Genomic DNA, 16,180 nt, shown 5'->3' with positions numbered 1-16,180 from the left:
AGTCCTCCAGCGTCTCTCTTGGTAAACCAGTCTTTTAATAGAACGTCATTAATTAGTGACGCTGACGTCTATTAAAATGATCAGAAGCACAAAACACTGAAGGTAAACAGTTTCCATCAGGGAGAACCGAGTGGCTCTGAAATCACTTTTTACACACAAGCAAAGTTTCAGTTTCAGATTTATTTACAACTTAGTTCCAAGTTTAAGTTGAATAAAAACTGGCTTTAAACTCAGGATCACAGATGAGCTCCTTTACTATGTTGATCTGTAGGCGTCTGTTCATAAACATAAACCAGCCCAAACCCATTTACTATAAAATGAAATGGTGTTTGTAGAAATTCAGAAAAAAGCCGCGTCAGTCTCGACTGCATATGTGGACATATTTCTATATTGTGCTCTATTTACACAAAGTTAGGTTAGTTCATCATTTATGTTGAACAGACTCTCCCAAAGTTTTACGCTGCTGCGCTGACGTTGAACCGCGTGCTGCACTGGGTCGGTATGACCAACAGGTCAAAACCAGCTCTAAACAAAGTGACCGCTGGGCCCTGATTGGTGCTCTGGCTTTGCGCTTCTTTCGTTTTGACATGTGACGTTTTTATACACACAGAAACCAAAAGGAACGACAGATTTCTCAAAATGTAGGAGGAAAAAGTCGGATATTAGACTCTGAAATGTAGTGGAGTGAAAGGAGAAAGACGCCCAGAACGGAGAAACTTCAGTACAGATACACCAAAAATACTAAAGTACAGAAACTAATTACATTTACTCAGATACTCAGTTACTGTCCACCACTGATTACTGGTAAGTTGCAGTGCAACATAACAGGCAGCAGCTACAACAACCCGTCAATTCCCTAACAATATTTAAAAAGGTCTTACCTTGGAAAAGTTGGAGTCCCTGAGGTGAAGAGAAGTGTAAGCTAACTGAAAACAAACCCATCAGCTGTCTGACTCCTCCCCTTACAGGCAAAATACAAGCCAATGTTATTAAAGCATAACTGTGTAACACACGATTAATAAACACTACATTTGTTGAATTGAGTTTGATTCTGAACTATATTCTTTATTATGTATTTATTACGGTAACTTTTAATTATTTAGTAAATATTAATTAACCCCAGTCCCACTTTCTACGGTGAGGAGACGTGGCAGGAAAATGTACCACAGCTGAAAAGATCAATTAAAGGTGCAGAGCAGCAGAGTGTGTGTGTGTGTGTGTGTGTGTGTGTGTGTGTGTGTGTGTCGCACACACAGAGCCACGTTTGCGCCAAATAAACAGGCTAGCGTAGCCTTTAGCCGGAGACCGGAATAGACACGGGCGCCGGTTTTCCCGCTTTAAACACAGCGGCTTATTCTACAGCCAGTTATGTTTCTTCTTACTGCTCCAGTCCGCTTTAATCCAAACAGGCCAATTTTCTCACTGTGCCTTTCAGTCAGAGCTCTCACTCTGATTGGCTGCCTCACTCAGGAAGCCGTCTGGGGTGAAACACTCCGTATAACTTCAGAGCCAATGGGTGTGACTGAACTGCTGTTGGCTGAATGGCTGAGAATCCATTAATAGCCGGTCCGCCCACTCCTTTCCTTATCAGCTCCACTCTGTAGTTCTACAGTTACAGACTGGAGTCCAGCTGTTCCTCAACACCCTGTTCTTCAGCGGTCAGGACCCCCATGGACCCCCAGGTATTATCTGGATAATGAAGTGGCCAGTGAATGCAGATGGTTGAGGCCCTTCGAAACGTTCGCTAAAACACAAACTGTCCATCTTCTCCACGTCGTGTACATTGAGGCTTCTTGAAGGATGTGCAGCAGTTTGAACAGGGGTACCTAAACATTTCATCTCAGGGGTTCAACTCACGCCATTCCAATACAGACTCAACTAAAGATCAATATCAGGATATCCTAACTATTATTTAACGCTGCTACAATTTTCCCCAGGACATTCGCCAGCGTCTTGACTTTTCCCATTTGGGAACGGGAAAATCGGGCAAGTAGCCGGCAGTAAAGAAGCCGAGTTCGGCTTCATGGAGGGTGGAAAGGCCTGATATGAGGAGGTTTCTCTGTTGAGTGACATCAACTTATTTTTGCTGTTTCACACGACGGGTCGGCATTTTGTCGCGTTTGCTAATGTTTGCGATGGTTAATGGAGTCGCAGCTGCTGCACCATTTAAGGTGGAACTGGAACATTCAAACAAGAAGCTGCGGGAAAAGAAGCTAAACTCAGCCTCGGAGTTTTAATGCTGGTAGTTTTGTTGAGTTTTAGTCCGAATATCCCACCCAGAGGCTTTATGTACGGGTAAACTGGTAAATCAGCGCTACGGTAGAACACTTCAATAAGGTAGCCCAGCTCGCCAGAACACCGGATCAGCCCGCCTGAGCTTCGGAGAGCGTAGTGACATCAAATTGATGCGCAGCAGCTTCAGCTCGGATGTAGATGTTAGCTCAATGATAGCTCTTCTATAATTCAGAGGATCCAGTGGTGTTCAGGAGAAGAACGTTCCCAGGACTAAACGCATCGGGTTCTGAGCGTTTTCATTCAACACAGGGGGTTCTAGAGAAAACCCTATCATTCTGGCCCATAGAAAAGCGGAGTTCAGATGCGGAAATTCCTGATATGGGAATAACAAGGACTACAGAATGACACACCACCACAGTGGACAGAGAAATAAACAGCACCACCTCACCGAACCACTCGGAGAGGCCGCGTCAATCAAGAGCGCCTCACCTGATAAAACTAGCAAACGGGAAGAAAAGGCGCTGAGACGGCGTCGTAAGAAAGGAAGTTTATTTGATGTTGTGTGTAAATCTGAACACTCAGCAGAGAACGTTAAGGATCAGGTGGCACGTCATTCCGTGAGTGAAAAATAAATAGAAAAACGGAGAGAGGGAGGAACAGATAACTGGCTTGAATCAACACTTCTTAACAAGTCCTGACAAATGGAATGGACACTCGGGACTGTGTGAGCTGTGTGTTTACATCATCCTTCCAGCTTGACGGAGTCTAAAATGCTCCTGGCCTCCTTGTATTCCTCTGTTTCTGCCAGATCCTCCTCCGTCTCCTGAAACACACAGTCCTGCCAATCAGACAGACATCCGGGAATATCACACAGATACAGACATCACCACAAGGTTTAGGCTGATGTGGGGCCCCTCAGAACTATGACATCACCACCTGATAATTTATCACAAATTAGACGAACCGAAACATTAAGCTTTTGTGTTTGAGGTTTGTTAATGATGCCTTTAGAGGGCGCCGGCGAGTAACATTTATTTGATGTTAAGTACACCTTTAGAGGGAGCTGGTGCGTATCGTTTATTTGATGTTAAGTACACCTTTAGAGGGCGCTGGCGCACAACGTTTATTTGATGTTAAGTACACCTTTAGAGGGCGCTGGCGCGCAACGTTTATTTGACGTTTGTTAAGTACACCTTTAGAGGGCGCTGGCGTGCAACGTTTATTTGATGTTAAGTACACCTTTAGAGGGCGCTGGCGCGCAACGTTTATTTGATGTTAAGTACACCTTTAGAGGGCGCTGGCGCGCAACGTTTATTTGATGTTAAGTACACCTTTAGAGGGCGCTGGCGCGCAACGTTTATTTGACGTTTGTTAAGTACACCTTTAGAGGGCGCTGGCGCGTAACGTTTATTTGATGTTAAGTACACCTTTAGAGGGCGCTGGCGCGCAACGTTTATTTGATGTTAAGTACACCTTTAGAGGGCGCTGGCGCGCAACGTTTATTTGACGTTTGTTAAGTACACCGTTAGAGGGCGCTGGCGAGTAACATTTATTTGACGTTTGTTAAGTACACCTTTAGAGGGCGCTGGCGAGTAACATTTATTTGACGTTTGTTAAGTACACCTTTAGAGGGCGCTGGCGAGTAACATTTATTTGACGTTTGTTAAGTACACCTTTAGAGGGCGCTGGCGAGTAACATTTATTTGACGTTTGTTAAGTACACCTTTAGAGGGCGCTGGCGAGTAACATTTATTTGACGTTTGTTAAGTACACCTTTAGAGGGCGCTGGCGAGTAACATTTATTTGACGTTTGTTAAGCACACCTTTAGAGGGCGCCGGCGAGTAACATTTATTTGACGTTTGTTAAGCACACCTTTAGAGGGCGCCGGCGAGTAACATTTATTTGATGTTAAGTACACCTTTAGAGGGCGCTGGCGCGCAACGTTTATTTGATGTTAAGTACACCTTTAGAGGGCGCTGGCGTGCAACGTTTATTTGATGTTAAGTACACCTTTAGAGGGCGCTGGCGTGCAACGTTTATTTGATGTTAAGTACACCTTTAGAGGGCGCTGGCGCGCAACGTTTATTTGACGTTTGTTAAGTACACCTTTAGAGGGCGCTGGCGCGTAACGTTTATTTGATGTTAAGTACACCTTTAGAGGGCGCTGGCGCGCAACGTTTATTTGATGTTAAGTACACCTTTAGAGGGCGCTGGCGCGCAACGTTTATTTGACGTTTGTTAAGTACACCTTTAGAGGGCGCTGGCGAGTAACATTTATTTGACGTTTGTTAAGTACACCTTTAGAGGGCGTTGGCGCGTAACGTTTATTTGATGTTAAGTACACCTTTAGAGGGCGCTGGCGAGTAACATTTATTTGACGTTTGTTAAGCACACCTTTAGAGGGCGCTGGCGAGTAACATTTATTTGACGTTTGTTAAGCACACCTTTAGAGGGCGCTGGCGCGTATCGTTTATTTGACGTTTGTTAAGTACACCTTTAGAGGGCGCTGGCGAGTAACATTTATTTGACGTTTGTTAAGTACACCTTTAGAGGGCGCTGGCGTGTATCGTTTATTTGATGTTAAGTACACCTTTAGAGGGCGCTGGCGCACAACGTTTATTTGATGTTAAGTACACCTTTAGAGGGCGCTGGCGCGCAACGTTTATTTGATGGTAAGTACACCTTTAGAGGGCGCTGGCGCACAACGTTTATTTGATGTTAAGTATACCTTTAGAGGGCGCTGGCGCGTAACGTTTATTTGACGTTTGTTAAGTACACCTTTAGAGGGCGCTGGCGCGTAACGTTTATTTGACGTTTGTTAAGTACACCTTTAGAGGGCGCTGGCGCGTAACGTTTATTTGACGTTTGTTAAGTACACCTTTAGAGGGCGCTGGCGCGTAACGTTTATTTGACGTTTGTTAAGTACACCTTTAGAGGGCGCTGGCGCGTATCGTTTATTTGACGTTTGTTAAGCACACCTTTAGAGGGCGCTGGCGAGTAACATTTATTTGACGTTTGTTAAGTACACCTTTAGAGGGCGCTGGCGTGTATCGTTTATTTGACGTTTGTTAAGTACACCTTTAGAGGGCGCCGGCGCGTAACGTTTATTTGACGTTTGTTAAGCACACCTTTAGAGGGCGCCGGCGCGTAACGTTTATTTGACATTTGTTAAGCACACCTTTAGAGGGCGCCGGCGAGTAACATTTATTTGACATTTGTTAAGTACACCTTTAGAGGGCGCCGGCGAGTAACATTTATTTGACATTTGTTAAGTACACCTTTAGAGGGCGCTGGCGCGTAACGTTTATTTGACGTTTGTTAAGTACACCTTTAGAGGGCGCTGGCGAGTAACATTTATTTGACATTTGTTAAGCACACCTTTAGAGGGCGCTGGCGCGTAACGTTTATTTGACATTTGTTAAGTACACCTTTAGAAGGCGCTGGCGAGTAACATTTATTTGACATTTGTTAAGTACACCTTTAGAGGGCGCTGGCGCGTAACGTTTATTTGACATTTGTTAAGTACACCTTTAGAGGGCGCCGGCGAGTAACGTTTATTTGACGTTTGTTAAGTGCACCTTTAGAGGGCGCCGGCGAGTAACGTTTATTTGACGTTTGTTAAGTACACCTTTAGAGGGCGCCGGCGAGTAACGTTTATTTGACGTTTGTTAAGTACACCTTTAGAGGGCGCTGCCGCGTAACGTTTATTTGACGTTTGTTAAAAACACCTTTAGAGGGCGCCGGCGAGTAACATTTATTTGACGTTTGTTAAAAACACCTTTAGAGGGCGCCGGCGAGTAACGTTTATTTGACGTTTGTTAAGTACACCTTTAGAGGGCGCTGCCGCGTAACGTTTATTTGACGTTTGCTAAGTACACCTTTAGAGGGCGCTGCCGCGTAACGTTTATTTGACGTTTGTTAAGTACACCTTTAGAGGGCGCCGGCGAGTAACATTTATTTGACGTTTGTTAAAAACACCTTTAGAGGGCAGCAGTGAGTAATATTAGGGCAGTTTTCATTCCCTGTAAATTCAGTATCGGCCACAGAGCTTTCATATCAGTAGAGCAGTGCAGCTGATATAATCAATGGGCCCTTTTCCAGTTCAATAGCTGTACCTAAAAAACTGGCGCACACAAATTTTTCATACGCAGGAGAATTAAACGCCATCTTTACGCTGTATAACACATTTCCATCTGTTTCGCTGTGTATTGCTGATATTTAATAGCGCGGTGGTATTTAATTGTGCCTTTGTTCGATTAGACACTTGTATTATTTCATCAGGTATGAAGGTGATGATGGATGCATGTCAGCTCCGCCCACTTCCCTGCCACAGTAAGAAAGGCCAGAACTCAACTGGTTGGTGCTGCTATGAAATGAGTGTGTGAAGGTGTTCAGGGCAGAGAGGAAGACGTGCATAAAAACTCCCGTAAGCACATTCCCACAGGTAAAAATAAACAAACATACATAAAAACGATATGTTCAGACCTCAGCATTGCATTTCAATCTATTTAAGACATTATTAGAATCAATAATACACTAAATAAATCCAAAAATCATAATTTATAGGGTATTTTCTAAATTTCCTAAATTTACACTTGTGGAAAAATAAACATTTTAAAAAAGTAGATTTAATTTCAAGTGAAGTGGAAAGTTTTAGATTTATCATGAGTTTAATTTTTAAATAAAAAACTATAAAAAATGCTCATCATTACTGAAACAAAAATGTAGTATGTGGGCGGAGCCTTATTTTGTGAGCATTTTAGAGCAGGGAGTGGGGCTGCATCCCTGCCCCTCATGGCCACATGGTGAGCTGGATCCCACGGCTTTGAAGCAAACGTGACCCAAAGTCTGAAAATCAGTGGATGTGAATCGTCACTACCCACTTTTTTTTTTTTTTGCAATTAAAGAATTTTTTTTGTGTTTTAATGAAAAATATGATTTTCTGTGTGAACAGCTGTTCAAAGCTGTGTTTGCTGGTCATGAACTGCTGAGCTTTTGAGCTCAAAATGTGCTAAAACTGTCACTGAAACGGTCACGACTGAAACTTTTAGTAACGCCTCAGATTCAGTTTCAATCGTTTGTTCCAGTAACTCTGATTTCTTCTCACAGGGGAAGGATGGACAGAAACCCCTGTGGATGTTTTCAGATCTGGAGCAGCTTGATCTTCTCCTCTCTCTCACAGATCAAAGCTTTCAGCGCTGTTTATCTGAGGGGGCAGTTTTGGGCTCGCCCAGCTCTTCCAGGTGGTTGTTAGGAGCCACGTTTCCTCTGGAGCTTTTAATCAGTTTGTTAAATCCAATTGTGAAATCTCACTTACATTCCTATGACTTTCTCTTTCCTTACCTGAGTGGATTATCAGATCTAATCTCCTCAGAAAAGATCTTGTGATAAAATTAATAGCTTGTACTTAATGAAGGTATTGACTGGAAATCGAGTCGGTCAACCTCCACATATGTGCTCCTTCATACACACCTGAGCTCTGTGCTATGACCCTCCCCCCAGCTAATTACCATAACCCTCCTGTCTCCGATCCTCTGCATGTCAGGCAGGAGGAAGTCGCAGAGAGAGAGAGAGAGAGAGAGAGACAGCTGGTGGACACTGCTCTCCACACGTCTCGCAGACAGACAGGCAGGACACACACACACACACACACACACACACACACCTCTCTTGTTAATCACAGGTTCTTCTCAAGTGTGTGCGTCCGTTTAAGGTTTAAAATAAGCCAACTTAATTGCAGGAAAGACAAAGACACCAACTGACTGACCACAGCCGGACCCTGCCTGACTTAATTCTACAACATCCTTGTTAATGTGCGTCTTTAAGGAGGAAACACCAGGGAAGAGATGGGGCTGAAAGGTTAATCAGTTTCAAATCTAAATCTCCATTTAAAAGGGTGCAATTCTAGATCGCAAGAGCTGCGGTTATAATTACGGCCTACATGATCAACTAGGGATGCGCACGGGTGCCCGAATATTCCGCTAATCGTTCAAGGTGCCAGTATTCAAACACTGTACTCATCACGCTTCATCGCGGACAGCAGATCAACAGGTCAGTGAAACTCGACTGCGCCGCTTCTGTTTGTGTGTTACCGCCAGTCTGGCACAGTTACGATCAACACGCTCCCAGATCTTCTCCTCTTTGTGGCCGATAAACAGGGCTGGACCTTCATTTGTATCATTACACTGCAATGACAATACTGGACAGACCTCAAACTCCTCCCACTCGAGAGTCTCACCAATGGGCATGCGCTAATATGTCAAATTTAATATAACATCTAATTTAGAAAAAATATCTGATAATAAATGAAGCTTCCTGTGCACCAGTTCTGAGCAGCAATAATGTGTCTATGGTTATACATTTTGGTTACTGGAAAATAAAATAATTAATAAATAAATAACCGCCAATCCATCAATTAGTAATATCTGGAACGACAGGGGAACCGTAGGGTAAGATAGAGAAAAACAGAAAAAGTGGGCTAAAAATTCTGATAACCACATACCAGCTTATACAAAAGATTCATTTAATGTAATATGCAAATACGTTTGACCATCAATTCTCATTCATCACACCTGATACCAATAAAACTCAGTGGCTCAAATTACAGGCCACCCGTCACAGTGATTGGCAGGGATGCACAATGATGGTGAACTCATGTCAGTATTGGGCAGATTTGCCTAAAAAATAATAGATCAACACAGTAATATTTCAGCACTGACGATGTAATCACATCCAGAAGGGCAGGACATGTGGACGAAGCTGCTCTAAAATACCTGCATGTTTATTCGTTTTCCCTCATTTTAACACTCATGCAGGCAAATCTGGGTCTAATTTCTACACTGTATGATTCATTTTTAATTAACGTTGATGCATCTGCAGATATGAACAGGGAAAAATATCGGACACTGCACTGGCCCGTGATTCCTGTATCAGTGCATCTTTATTGGTCAGGCCTTTAATATCACACCCTACTGACGTGATCCAGGATGGATGTGCGGTGATGATGTTACCTCTCCTCCGAGTGCTTTTAGTTTTGGACGGACTTAAGGAATAAAGGAATATTCCCATAACACTGTAAGAGGAACCTCTCCCTATGTGCGAGAGCTCACCAGGAGCTGCTGCAGGTCAGCGTGAGCCATGGCTAAACGGCGATGACAGTCGGGAATCATCATTCTGGACTCCTGCAGCACCTCCATCTGTCCGTACACACATGATCGCACGCACGCACACACACACACACACACACACACACACACACACACACACACACACACACACACACACACACACACAGAGGGAAGAGGTGAGATTCATTACACAAACATTAAAACAACACCCACCAAAATACGAGGCTTGTTCTGGACAAGAGAACCGTCCAGCTGGAACTGATCACAATCCAGGACGAGACACGAAGCCGCCCGGTTTTCTGCGTAGGGCTGAGAGATGAATCATTTTTAATACTGAAGTCACAGCCCGAAAGTGCTTTGATCATCAACAGCAGGCCAAGTGAACGTAATATCACAGAGCTTGTGACCTGCCTGAAAAAGTGGGAAAAATAAAACAGCTGGATCTTAATTTAGTGGAAAAACACTGCAGTTTAAATCATACGAAGAAGAAAAATCAGCAACAGAAAGGAGTTTACGTACGGTAATCAGCTTAATAACGTTATTAATTAGGTTATAAACACCAATAAAAAGCAGTTCTAAGAACAGTGAAGTGAATGAGTATCTGATGGGTTTTCCTTCATCGGTGTTATAACCAGTGGACGTATGGAAATGCGTGATCACTGTAATGCTGAGTAAGTTTAATGCTACCCATACAGTCCCATTCAATAGTGCTGAGCTCTAAGCTTACAGGCTCACTTCTTTCAACATCTAGGCTCCTGATTGGCCGTCTAAATTAAATTCTGTGCGCATGTTAATAATGAAGTGCTGCTTGATTAGTCTGTTCTCAGCAAATATACCCACATCTGGTCCCCCACACTCGGTTTAAGCCACGCCCTCTTTATTTGTGATTAATAAGCTACTGATAAATGTATCGTTTGGGAGTTTTCAATACTGTGGCATCAAGAATATAAACATTTACCAACACACAGTCCTAGTTATAACTGCTTATTATTGACTGGTAAGATGTTTAAAATGTAAATAATAATGATAAAGAACTGTAAACGTATATAAGTGTAGGGCTATTTTGGTATTAGCAAATCTATATCCATCCATCCATTTATTTATTATACACACAGACGTGTGTGTGTGTGTGTGTGTGTGTATATATAAATAATATATATATATATATATATATATATATATATATACACATACACATACATACATACACGCACACATACACACGCACTATATACATAATATTGTGTGTATTTTTAAAATGTATATATATATATATATATATACATATATAGTGTGTATGAATATACATATAAAAACGTGTATATACATACATGTATAAATAAAATGTGTGTATATATATATATATATATATATATATATATATATATATATATATACACACACACACACACACACACACACACACACAATATATATACACACAATATTGTACATTATATGTATAAAATGTGTATGTACATATATATATATATATATACACACACACACACACACACACACACACACACACACACACACACACACACACACACACACACACGTATCTCAATCAACCTTTATTTTGACTCGGAAGTACATTGAGGGCAACCCTCATTTTCAATGTAGCCGAGCATTTAAAAAAACAGGGATTGACATGCCAAAGAAAATAATATCTATATTTAATCATTTTAAATTAAAAGAAAATTTAAAAATAAGTGAAAATATAACATATATATATATATATATATATATATATATAAATTTAAAAATCGCACACAACATGAACAGCATGTTATGCTGAAATATCCAACATAGTAAAACTCTGCATGTTCGTTTTAGTACGTTTGTAATTCTATGAAAATTATTATGTTTCTCAGTGATCTGTGACGCTAATACAGGTGGAGCCAGCTGAGGTACTGATATTTTAACCAGTCCGTTCAGGCCTATTTCGGTGTGTGCGTGTCAGTGTGTGTGTGTGTGTCTGTGTGCGTGCGTAACCCATCAAATACAAAAGGAGACGTGTGTGAGGGTTACATCCCCAGAGCTGTTCTCAGTGACGAGTGAATGCTGTATTGGCTTATCGACCTGCCACCACACACACACACACACACACACACACACACACACACACAGCCCCTCTGGTGTGCGGACGTCTCAGGTAACATCATCAGACACACATCAAAGCAAAGCTTTTTCCGCATCCAGTCCAGATGTGAGATTAGACACAGAGCCGGAGACGGAGAGAGAGACGGAGAGAGAAGATGGTGGAGAAATGCAGTTTCACCATCGTGTAGATCATCGCACTCCTCAGTCTAGGACACACGACTGAGCCCACTGACGACCAACCCACTCACCTCCCAGTTCACCGAGTGATTAAAACCTTTAGACACAGACATAATCAATACAAGCAAATCACCATTTCTGACACGCGACTTCCCCTCTGGCTGTAAGAGACTGACGTCAGCGCTGGCTGAGACGAGTCGGTCGGGCTCTGCTATTCTCCACACCTGCACCTCACCTCACCAGCTCCGGTCATTCACCTACTGTATGAGAACTTCTGTGCGACTCTTTCCACTAGTTTGGACTCATTGCTCTAATTCTACACTGCGCTGGCGAACTGAAGTCTTACGGAGGCGTGAGCCACGAGGCCATTAACTGGTCCCATCCTCTACACAAGCTGAGGACTGGCGTAGGCGCTGATAACGCAGTGAAAGTCAGACGCGGTGCCCCTGTAGATCAGAGCCACCGACTAATGGACAGAGCTACAGAGAGGACCGGGCTTTACTTCCTTCATTTCTAACATTAACCAAACACTGGGATGAGCGACTCGGAGCCGCTGAATGAACCGCTGCTCACGAAGCTTTTAAACAGAATTTCATTATTTACATTCATGCATTTTTAATTGGACTTTATTCCTGCTCCGCTTTGCGCTTCTCAAATGGAAAACTCTGAATGCATTTTAAAGGGAGCAATAAATCCTGATTATTCGCAGCACTTCAGCTGATTAATATCAGATATACATAATGTATACACACTTTCCTACGCTGCTCCCAGAGTTTCAGCTGTGCTGCATTTTGCACTGCTCTGTTTTCTGCTGGGGGCTGAAAACGGCTTTATAACAATACAATGAAAAGAATGAGTATATCGCAGGGTGACCCCAAACCCGGTCACTCGGCCCAAAGGACTGACCTGTTTCTTGATGAGATACTCATCTCCCGCCTCGGCCTTCAGCCGCTCGATCCTCTCCTCCTGCTGCTTCGCCTCCTTTATATACAACACCTCCTCTTTAGCCAGCCTGCAGACAGACAGACAGACAGACAGACAGTGATGGTCAAAATTCATGTGAAACGGCCTCAAAACAGGTCCATAAGCATCACGGCAACAAACAACGTTCCTGAAATGTAGCAGATCATCCCGAGTTCAATAAGGTACAGCAGAAAAGTTTGTGTAGCTCATTTTTCAAAACCTATTCCTTGTTAACGCGACGTGTCATTGTGCGTTTCTCATCACCAATATTTATAATTTCTCTGCCTTTTTTAATTAGATTAGTCTTAACTGTTAAAACTCTTTAATGTTTTCCTTGTAAACTTTGAAAAATGTGAACCGAAACTACAAAACACTAGACGGAAAATATGCATATTTTATTAATTAGCTTGAAAACACTTACTCTGACAACAGTATACAGGCTGAGAAACAATGAAATATTATTTATAGATTCATCTTCAAACCTTACTGCCTTGCCGTGATGTGAATTCGGTCACTTAAACCGGAAAACGTTCCTTAAAGCAGCATCAATTAACTAATTCAGATTTATTTCAACCCAGCACTGCGTGTACGTCCAATAATTAGAGAAATAAAACAAAACTTTTCAAGCTCAAATTTAAACATACTGGAATCGAATGCGTCTTTCCTTTAACGTTTTGGACGACCAGCTCAGTCTTCCAAGACGTCTAAGCGTGAAAGACTTCCCCGGCTGCTCACCGCTACTCTCCACATCACTCTTACTGTACAGTCGTATGATTAAATAACGAGGTTTTGTGTTTTATTCGGTCCACTTGTCCACACAATGCCAGGAACGTCTGTTGTTTTTTGGAAGGCTTTGTTATCAGTGGACAGAATACACAATATTCCTTTCCTGCATTTTCCTTAAAAGGTGCAGATTTCTGTTAAAACAATGTACATGTACCCTCAATAGGTCCATCACGGTCCCTACGGTCCGACTGTATATAATAAACGAGTGTTAATGGTATATAATATTCGCATTTCGAGGAAAAAACCACAGTAATGAGCCTGCAGTCAAGACAATGAGCATGGAGTCCATGCGACTTCACATATATACGCGATAATATAAAGGGCGGTTACGCTCCTCCACCAAGGCGCCACCACGGCGAGTGTGAAAGCCGCTCCTCGGTCACGTTTAATTACCGTACAGTGACTGCAGTCATGAGCGTGAATCAACAGCGCGCTGTGGTAATGAGCGCTGAAGACAAAGATACATAAATCGCAAAAATAACAATGTAGTGAACGCAGTGACGTGGCACACAGAGCACAGACATACCACGGCGCTTAGTTCATCACAGGCGCATTTCTATTTTCTACATCACCTGGGATGTTAAAGCTTATTGAGGCGTCGCGATCTGACATCACCGATTCATCCCAGCACCTTTCTGGGGTGTCCGATTACAACAGGACTAATAAATAAGAATTTTTGATGATTTTCAAACTTACTAAGCTCTGCGTTCCCCCCTCCGTTAATCGGCCGTGTGAGCACCTCCTCTATTCACGTGTGTGCGTCCAGATTTCACAGCACTCAAAACGTCCCAATCTAAACGGTTCTGAGAGTAAAGCAGGTAGACTGACAGACGGACGGGGCGCTTCCACGAACCTACAGATGCCACCTCGCCGCCAGCAGAGCGCAGCAGCTCCGCGCCGCGGACTCTCCGGGGAGCCTCTGACTCTCCGACGAGGTCGTTTCACTAAAAAGCTCTTTTCATTTTTAAGATGCTGGTTAAAAAGACGCTGCTCTACTGCGAGTCAGGGTTGCCAGATCAAGCACAAACCCCAGTTAATATAACAGTGTATGATTTTTCATAATCTTGTATTTAAGCTTTAGTTTTTTTAATCTGAATCATATAAATCTGCGTCAAATCTAGGTGAGAATGGGAAATTATGGTGCGCTGAACGCACCAAGGAAAAATGATTTTACAAAAATATTTTCAAAGATGATTTAAAAATGAATCATTATTAAAAAACTCAAATGGGCCGGACTGTCAATCTCCTGTCAGGCTGGTAAAAGGGGGCGACTGAGAGCAGCAAACCCCCCTCTGTGGCTGCGATTCGCTAAAACGTGGCTGATTTGTAATTAAAACGTCCCCCTGGACAAAACTCCGGTCCCCATCCCTATCCGAGGCACATGCAGGCTGAAATTCCGAGCGCTGGAAGGCTGCACATCTTCCTCCTGTCGTTTATCTGTGTCTGTTGTATGCGTCAATCACAGCTACATGCTTGTTAGCCACAGCGGCGCACGGTTCGCACGCGCTCACACCGAGCAGCAGCGCTTCACTTACTTCCCGATCGCTACGCTAATCTGTCTCTTAACTCCATTTATCTGACACACACACACACACACACACACACACTGTACTGCCCCTTGTAGGATTAATTGATCATCAATTTAGCCCCTAATTTGGACTAAGTCAGGTGGCAAATGGGCCACTTTTCCTTGATTGTTACTGAAAACGGGCCGCGGGAACATTGATAAATTCTGATTATTTATCAATTACGGCCAAATGAACTAAATGCATTGAATAAATTCGAGCGGCGATGGTCGTAATGGAGTTTGAAAATATCACTATTGATAATGATTCGGGCTAATAGTCTTTTTCCGTCTGCCCGCCGCCGCTCGTCCGGATGACACGGCGTCGCGGAATTCATTTTTCATAAAATCAGCCGTGTGTCCGCGCACACGCGTACGCGCGAGGCTCTTCCTCATTAATCAGACACATTCCGGCAGGGTCTGCAGATCCGCCCGCAACTCTCACTCATATTTTACATCAATTACGCTTTATTTAACAGGCCTCCGCCGACACGCGCCGCTTTAACACTCCGCATATGCTCAGGTGAGGCCGCCTCTCTCTCACACGCCCGTTTGGACACGAGGGGAGGGAAAGATGAGAGGAAGGCAGGGTGGAGAGATAGACGGACGGGTTGCGGGAGGGTGGGGGTGAGGGGGGCGCTGATGAAGGCGAAAGGTGTTGAATAATTCCAGCGAAACTGAAGGACAGGCTAATGAAACCGCACCACGCTGATGTTAATTTCTTATTTCTGCCCTGGTGAGACGGAACGGAGGGCCTCCTTAAAGCAGGGGTGGGGCTGGGCCAGGCCGGGCCGGGCTGGACTTTTAAATGGGGCTGCCAGCACGGTTTCCCTCACCATAATGGAAAAAGCATCTCTCTGGAAAATAGAGAAAAGAATTAGAGGCGACACACACATTCGCTCTCCTCTAATACTGTATTTTTGAGGCACCCGAGCCGCCGGCAGCACCCGGTGACAAAACCAAATTACTGTTGTCATTTTATTAAGGGCATCCGCTGAGCTAGGCCTGAAACGGGCAGCTAGATTACAACACACACACACACACACACACACACACACACACAAATAAAAATACATGAGGCTTATTTGAGCCTTAAAGGGGTGAAAGAGTGGAAAGAAAAAAGAAAAAGCTCGACAGACAGAGAGAGAGAGAGAGAGATGAGGTGAGAGTAGAGCTGAGCCAAACGACCTCAAAACAATATTACGATTAATTGAATATTTT

General features: G+C 43.3%; 1 protein-coding gene across 2 annotated transcripts in view; it reads right to left on the bottom strand.

Annotated features, from left to right (window-relative positions):
• Positions 1 to 2,767: 2,767 nt before the first annotated feature.
• The window catches only part of tbca (tubulin cofactor a), a 22,565-nt gene continuing 9,152 nt past the window's right edge, over positions 2,768 to 16,180 (bottom strand). The window contains exons 2-4 of one of the 2 annotated variants that reach the window (XM_017687529.2): positions 12,553 to 12,658; positions 9,577 to 9,672; positions 2,768 to 3,058 (exon numbers count right to left, since the gene is read on the bottom strand). In XM_017687529.2, coding sequence (XP_017543018.1) covers positions 2,978 to 3,058; positions 9,577 to 9,672; positions 12,553 to 12,658 — 283 coding nt within the window. In that variant the 3' untranslated portion in view covers positions 2,768 to 2,977. Of the gene's footprint in view, positions 3,059 to 9,345; positions 9,433 to 9,576; positions 9,673 to 12,552; positions 12,659 to 16,180 lie in introns of both variants that reach the window. The other variant, XM_017687530.2, reaches the window with a different exon arrangement.

This window comes from Pygocentrus nattereri, chromosome 16, assembly GCF_015220715.1.
Source record: "Pygocentrus nattereri isolate fPygNat1 chromosome 16, fPygNat1.pri, whole genome shotgun sequence".
NCBI classification, from domain to species: Eukaryota; Metazoa; Chordata; class Actinopteri; order Characiformes; family Serrasalmidae; genus Pygocentrus; species Pygocentrus nattereri.
The sequence above is the reverse complement of the archived record's forward strand: the minus strand, read 5'-3'. Positions and strand labels throughout refer to the sequence as shown.